Consider the following 7,257-nt stretch of genomic DNA (forward strand, 5'->3'; position numbering starts at 1 on the left):
TATATATATATATATTCTGTTCATGTAGGCTATATACTGTATTCTATATACAGTTCCAGTCAAAAGTTTAGACACACGAATGGGAAGTGTGTCCAAACTTTTGACTATACTGTACTATAATATAGCCTACACAAAGAATATCGGCCGGTATATTGATATCGGTCTTTTTTTACTCCATAATATCAGCATTGGCCCCCAAAAAACCCATATCGATCGGGCTCTAAAGAGTAGTATGATAGTATGGCATTTCGAACACAGCAATGGACAAAGGCATCCAGTAATCACAGTAGCTAAGCGGAATAACAAGCATAAACCCTAACTGATGAAACGTGAAGACAATAAACGATTGCGACAATATATGGTTTATGAGTGTTTTTCAAGTCTTCTCCAGGATGATACAATTAAATATATGAATGATACAGTGCTAACTGACATACCATTTATTACAGTACAGAAGCTATAAAATATATTTTCTGCCTTATTCTGTGATATAAACCAATCATAATCATAAAATTGTCATTAGGAAAATATATATCAAAAATATTCTAGAATACAAATTATTGTTTATTGTCCAGCAGTGTATTTTATTTCTTAGCCAATTAAAAGACGTTTTTTTTTTTTTTTTGTCAATTAGACAAACATACATAAATATTATTATTATATTACTACTACTACATTTGACATTTGTCCCCCACACTTCTGAAATGATTGCTATGCCCCTGCCCTGTAACATAACGGAACATAAAACTTTAGCTATATGCTGTGTTATCTTCATTTTAGGGATCAAATAGGTTTTGTGGCTCCATGTGAATTTTATTCGGTGGGAAAAAGACCAAAATGGCTCTTTTGATGTTGAAGGTTGCAGACCCCTAACCCTTTTATTGATGTGCGCATTTTTTTTAATGAGTATAAAATAGATAGTATATTAAATAACATTAAATCACATATTTAGAAGTCACTTTTTCAGAATAAAGTTCTATTTTGATTGCAAAAAATTATATATTTCTATAACTTAACAAATCGTGACTTAAACTGCATACACATATGCCGTTTAAGTAACATAAATCAATGCCAACATGATGAGTCTACAAGCCTAAATCACAACGAGAGCAAAACAATAAAGTGAAGTGAAGACGGAAACCTTTTTTTGGAAAAATAAATTAATACATACATACATAACAGAGAAACTCTTGACCTGCGCTGTTTTTTTTGGGGGGTTTTTTTTGCATTTAATTGTACAAATAATTTTGCATTGTTCCTTTTTAAAGAAAATAACCTTGAAGAATTGTGTTTAAGAAATCTTGGTCAAGTTTTGGTTTCCAACATGGATTTGTTCTGCGTAACTGACCTAACAGAGCACATCCAGCCATCTGACAGGCGTCTGCGATGCCACCGATGACAGAAGATGCGACTCTCACGTCTAGACAGCCACAGGAGAAATAGTCAAGGAAGAAGAGTGGCTCAGCTCCTTGAGCGAGAACATCGTTCACACACATGGCCACCAGATCCTGACCCAGAGTGCTGTGGATGCCACACGCTTGAGTGATCTATGAACAACAACAACCAAATGTGATGAAGACCAGAGACCGCATTCACAAAACATTTTATGTTAACACTAAGCTCTCTCTCCTAAATAGCAGTCGTAGTACTTAAGTAAGAATTTCCTCTTAAAATCTATTCACAAAGCTTCCTAATTATACCCACAGTGATTGGCTGATAGAGGATGGGACTCTGTCAGTGATTTAATCATAGAATCATATATGTTGCAGAACGAGGTATCATGTTGCCATATTCAAATAAAGATTTTAAGTGCCATTAATTTAAACACGGATATATTCAGATATTTGCCAGCTTCTTACATGTCTGCATATCATAAACAATTAGTGAATATGCATATAAGCAGGTTTTTAATTACCAAACTAGAATAACCAAGGCCGACAGTAAGATGTGCAAACGAAAAAGAAAACCAAACTGCACACAAGAACAGCTGTTACTTCTTGCCCAACTTGTACATGAAAAGAAGGACACAATGAAATTAAATGGAAATTTTCATGAAACATTTCTAAAATGTTTACGTTCTGAGGCGGGCTGCCAGCAACAGCCCATTTAGGATTGTTTGTGATCTGGTCTTGATTTAGCCCTTTTGACTGGCCCTAACTATTCACAGATTTAGGAGCTGGTTTTAGTGCTTAAACATTTTGTGAAATGCTCTTAGAGCAAACATGTAGGAGTACTAAAATTAGGACTGACACGCCCAGTTTCTACTAAATCGCCAAGGAGCTACTTTCAGCCTTAAGATGTTTTGTGAATACAGCCCCTGCTCTAGCTCACAATGATGTTACAGCGTTCATGAAAAGTGCTCATGATACCTTCAATTTGGTTCCCACTCCGTCTGTCCCAGACACCAGGATTGGATCCGTGAATCCTGCAGCTTTCAGATCAAAGAGTCCCGCGAACCCGCCAAGCTCTGCGTTACACCCTGAACCACAGACACACAAAAAAAAACAATCACAATTGTACACAGATCTGATCTGGCATTGCTCAGAAAACCACACATGAAAGTTCATGATTAGTGACATGATAAACGCTCATGTTTGAGTGTTTTTCACCCACTAAACTCTCCTCTCGTCCCATTAACATGTTTGTAATTGACTTGATTGAAGTTTCTAAATAAATGTGAAAATAAATGATAAATTAAATAAATCTCATTTCTAGGTCTCTTTTTTTGTGTATATAAGATCAGTATAAAGTGTTATTTTTACTGTTTTAATTTGCAAAAAAAAAAAATACTGATATATATATATTTTTTTATTTGGCAAAGCATGATTTAAACTGCATATATCATTTATGCCGTTTCGCCTTCTGAATAAATGCACACAAAATAATATATTTTAACAAACAAATATTATAGGGATTTTTTAAATTGAAAATAAAATTAGTAAAACTATCATAAATCTGAAATAAAAATAACAGCTAAATGGAAAAAAAAAACTAATGACAAAAGCACATAACAAAATTCAACTATAATTGTAAATGAAAACTGGAAATATTAAAAAAGCCAATTCAAAATCTAAATAAATACTATAATATTGCTGAAAAAAAAACAATATTCATACTTGTCGCTCAAATTAGTGACATGATAAATGTTGAAATGTTTTTTGACCCAATGAAACTGCCTCTCATCCCATAAACGTTTGAAAATGCATGACTGTAAATGTGATTTTGTTTGTTGGTAGTCTGAGTGATGAGCTGAATGACTGTGTGGTAATCGATTGATTGATTTATTGATTGTTTATGGAGATTAAGCTTGAAAATAAATGTATTAATGAAATAACAAATCTTATGTTTAGGTCTCATTTCTGAATATAACATCAGTACACAAATGGTTTTGTCTTCTTGGTTGTTTTAATTTGACTGTAAACACTGTATTTTTCATCTGACAAAGCATAACAAAACTGCTCAAACTCATTTATGCAGTTTTGCCTTCTGAATGAATGCACAAAAACAATATTAATATAAACATTAGAGGAAATGTTTTTATTTTTTGTCAATTAAATAATGGAAAAATATTAATAATTTAAGTGATCAATGTCCACATGGTGAGTTCAGAAGTCTAAAATCCCACTGAGAGCAAAAAATAAATAAATAATCTTCACCAAAACAATATGCAAATTTACAATAATCATTTGTTTCCAATTGATGATTCTATTCATATTTCACGGTTTCTTTTTAAAATCGGTCTCATGCTGAAATTAGCTGCAAAAATACTTTTAAAAATCAGTATAAAAATTTAATTCTTAAAAACAATTACAATTAAATAACAATAAATCATGCTTAAGATCTATTTTTTTTCCTCATTTTTATATACTACACCAGTATAAAGTGTTTTTTGTTGTTGTTGTTTTTAATTTGATTGCAACTTTTCATTTTTAAATTTGACAAGGCATGATTAAACTCCCATAAGCATGCTTGAAAGTGCATCCAAGTGCATTCAGATTCATTTTGTCTGTTAGTAGTTTGAGTGACGTGCTGCAATGATGTGTGCTAATCGACAGCATGTTGACTGACGCTGAGATTAAGCTTTGAACTCAAAACCTTCCTGTCAGAAATCAGCCTCAAAGAACTTCAAAGTTCACAAGTTTCTAGAAGTAAACAGTCAGATGAATCAGCCATCAATCATCAATGAATGAGGGGAGAAATTCATGAGAAAACCCTGACGGTTATAACAACATAATGAGATAACTGTAAAAGTGGAACATCAGGCTCCTGATAGACAAGAGAGAGGACCGACCTGGACGAGACGTGGCTTTAGCCAGAGGTTTGATCACGTCCACCAGTCTGTTCCCCGCTGCGATGTCCACACCGCTGTCCTTGTACGTCAGTCCTCTGATGGACAGAACAAAAACATGCCAACACCATTCTGTGCTGTTGCTGTTCACTAAAACTATCACAAATCATTTGGTCCCTGAAACAATGCTGAAATATAACAAAATATAACTATTGAATGAAAAACCGCTTCGGCAACTAACTGAAGTTTAAGCTGAGGCCCTAAATTTACTTAACCTAAAATAAAAATGAATGCTAAATAGAAATATTAAAAAAATATATATTGGACACCAGAATTGTGAGTTACTATTGCAATTCTGAGTTGTTGTTTTTTACAATTCTGAGAAAAGTAGTCAGAATTACGAGATATAAATTCGCAATTCTGTTTGATGCAAACACTGCCATAATTCTAGGTGTACCGAGTGGTTGTGATGTAGTTGCTAGGTGTTCTAAGGGGTTGCCAGGGTAGTTGCTATGTAGTTACTAGGGCGTTCTGGGTGGTTATGTAGTAACTAGGGCATTCTGGGTGGTTGCTAGGTGCTCTAAGGGGTTGCTAGGGTGGTTGCTATGTTGTTGCTAGAGTGTTCTAGGTGGTTGCTAGGTGTTCTGAGGGGTTGCTATGTTGTTGCTAAAGTGTTCAAAGCGGTCACTATATAGTTGCTAGGGTTTTCTAGGTAATAATAATAATTATAATAATAATAATAATAATAATCATTTATGCATTTAGCAGACGCTTTTATCCAAAGCGACTTAAAGTGCTTTCAGGCTATACATTTTTGACCAGTATGTGTGTTCCCTGGGAATCGAACCCACGACCTTTTGTGCTGCTAACGCAATGCTCTACCACTGAGCCACAGGAACATTTCAGGAACATTCTAGGTTGCTAAATGTTCTGAGTGGTTGCCATGTAGTTGTCAGAATGTTTTGGGTGGTCTCTATGTTGTTACTAGGGCGTTCTGGGGGGTTGCTAGGTGTTCTGAGGAGTTGTTATGTTGTTGCTAGTGTGCTCTGGGTGCTTGCTATATAGTTGCTATGGTGTTCTAGGTAGTTGCTATGTGGTTACTAGCGCATTATGGGAGGTTGTTATGTGGTTATTAGGGTGTTTTAGATGTTTACTATGTGGTTGCTATGTAGTTGCTAGGGTAGGGTGTTCTGAGTGATTGCAACACACACACTAAACATTAATAGTCATAGTTAGTGATTTGAACAAATACATAACTCTAAACCGGAGCAGTAATACCACTAGTGATGCTTGACTTGCAGTCAACAATACTAACTGAAGCCAGAATGCTGTATTCGTGACACTGTTTTTTTTTAGAAATATGCAAACAAATCAACATAACACTGACCTCAAATGTGAATTATTCAATACACATCACCATTCAGATGCATAAAGTAAGTGTAGTGTTCTGCTATGTCTTCCAGGGTTAACAGGTTAGTGTTAGTTAGCTGTCACCTGGTGCGGGTGAGGTACGTGATGGCGTGGTGGCCGATGTCACGGCGGTAAACCGCATCAGGGAAGCTGATCACTGCCACTCCTTCATTAGCACTGCATAACGCGCTCTCGAGGGTGGGCCGGACCGCAGTCACAGTCAAGACACGCCCACCACTTGTAATAACCCCGCCCCCTTCCTTAAGTGCAGTGCCCGCATGGAACACCTGAATGCCCATCTCTGACACCTGAGACAAACCTGAATAAACAGCAAACGATTCATTCACTTCACACTAACTTGACACTGAAACTGCTAAATCAAAGCCAAAGTGATGTAACAGACACTTGTCATGTGGGGAATGACATCACTAAGATAATTCCTGGTGATCCTCATAACTGTGTGTCTCCTAAAATGATCAGATAATTTTTTTTAGATAGTTAAAAAACATAAAAAACATTTGTTAAAAAAAAAATATTTTATCATAGTTATTCTTTACATTTTTTTAACTATACTTCTTTAAAAAGTGATGGATTAATGGATAATAATAATAATAATAATAATAAATTATAAATGAAAACTCCAAACCAAAAATATATATTTGTTCAAAAATAACACTTATAATTTTGTATATATATCTGTTAAAAATAATAATGGCTATTATTTCATTAGATTAGATTAGGAGTTTTTATGTCCTAGTTTTTATGTCTTTAAAATTGATAAAACTGAATTTAAGACTTTTTAAGGATGCTGATACAGATATATATTTCATGTAAACGCACCAGTGATCTCCAGTCCCTTCTTATATGAGGCCGGATATCCTCCGCTAGCCATGACCACAGTGACAGCCGCACTGTTCTCCAGCCACTGCACTGGACTTGAGCTCAGGTCCGCCTGCAGTGTATTCTTCAACACCTCATATAAATCAGACTTTAGCAACGGCATCAGGACCTGACAGAGACACAGACAATCACAAGAAAAGTTTTGTGGAAAGACCAGACCCAAATTAAACCTGTTATTCACTGATTATTAGGGGTGCTCCAATTGATCGGCTACCAATCACTATCGGCCGATAATCACTTTGGGATGTTTGATCGGCGGCCTCTAAAAAGGCCGATCTCAAAAAAATGATCTCAAGCTGATGACGCTGCCGTGAGAGGTTTGGCATGACATTCAGCGGCACCATCTTAGTCTCTGTCCGGTGCGGGTAAAATAATTATAATGCTGAAGATGAGGTACTCACCTTCATATTTCTTCATTAAATAACTTACAAAGTAATTTGAAAACCTTGTGTGAGACATAATTTCACAAACAGCGTGCGCGCGCGCTCTCCTTCTCTCTCAAAATACGTGAATGGCTTCAAATCACCACACAGCGCGTCTGTCTATAAGCGAGCTGCACGCTGCACAGTTGACACAGGAATTGTCACTTGCACAGTCGAGGCAGTGTCACATCGTCACTAAAGTTTATAAATTGCATTTCTTTTTAATTCTTGCCAGTG

General features: G+C 35.8%; 1 protein-coding gene across 1 annotated transcript in view; it reads right to left on the reverse strand.

The window, feature by feature from the left end:
- gart (phosphoribosylglycinamide formyltransferase) overlaps nt 1-7,257 on the reverse strand; it is a 59,110-nt gene that overhangs the window by 15,267 nt on the left and 36,586 nt on the right. The window contains exons 10-14 of the mRNA XM_016488131.1: nt 6,539-6,707; nt 5,783-6,017; nt 4,292-4,386; nt 2,370-2,479; nt 1,349-1,547 (exon numbers count right to left, since the gene is read on the reverse strand). Coding sequence (XP_016343617.1) covers nt 1,349-1,547; nt 2,370-2,479; nt 4,292-4,386; nt 5,783-6,017; nt 6,539-6,707 — 808 coding nt within the window. The remainder of the gene's footprint in view (nt 1-1,348; nt 1,548-2,369; nt 2,480-4,291; nt 4,387-5,782; nt 6,018-6,538; nt 6,708-7,257) is intronic.

Source organism: Sinocyclocheilus anshuiensis, unplaced genomic scaffold, assembly GCF_001515605.1.
Source record: "Sinocyclocheilus anshuiensis isolate Anshui unplaced genomic scaffold, SAMN03320099.WGS_v1.1 scaffold1685, whole genome shotgun sequence".
Taxonomy (NCBI): domain Eukaryota; kingdom Metazoa; phylum Chordata; class Actinopteri; order Cypriniformes; family Cyprinidae; genus Sinocyclocheilus; species Sinocyclocheilus anshuiensis.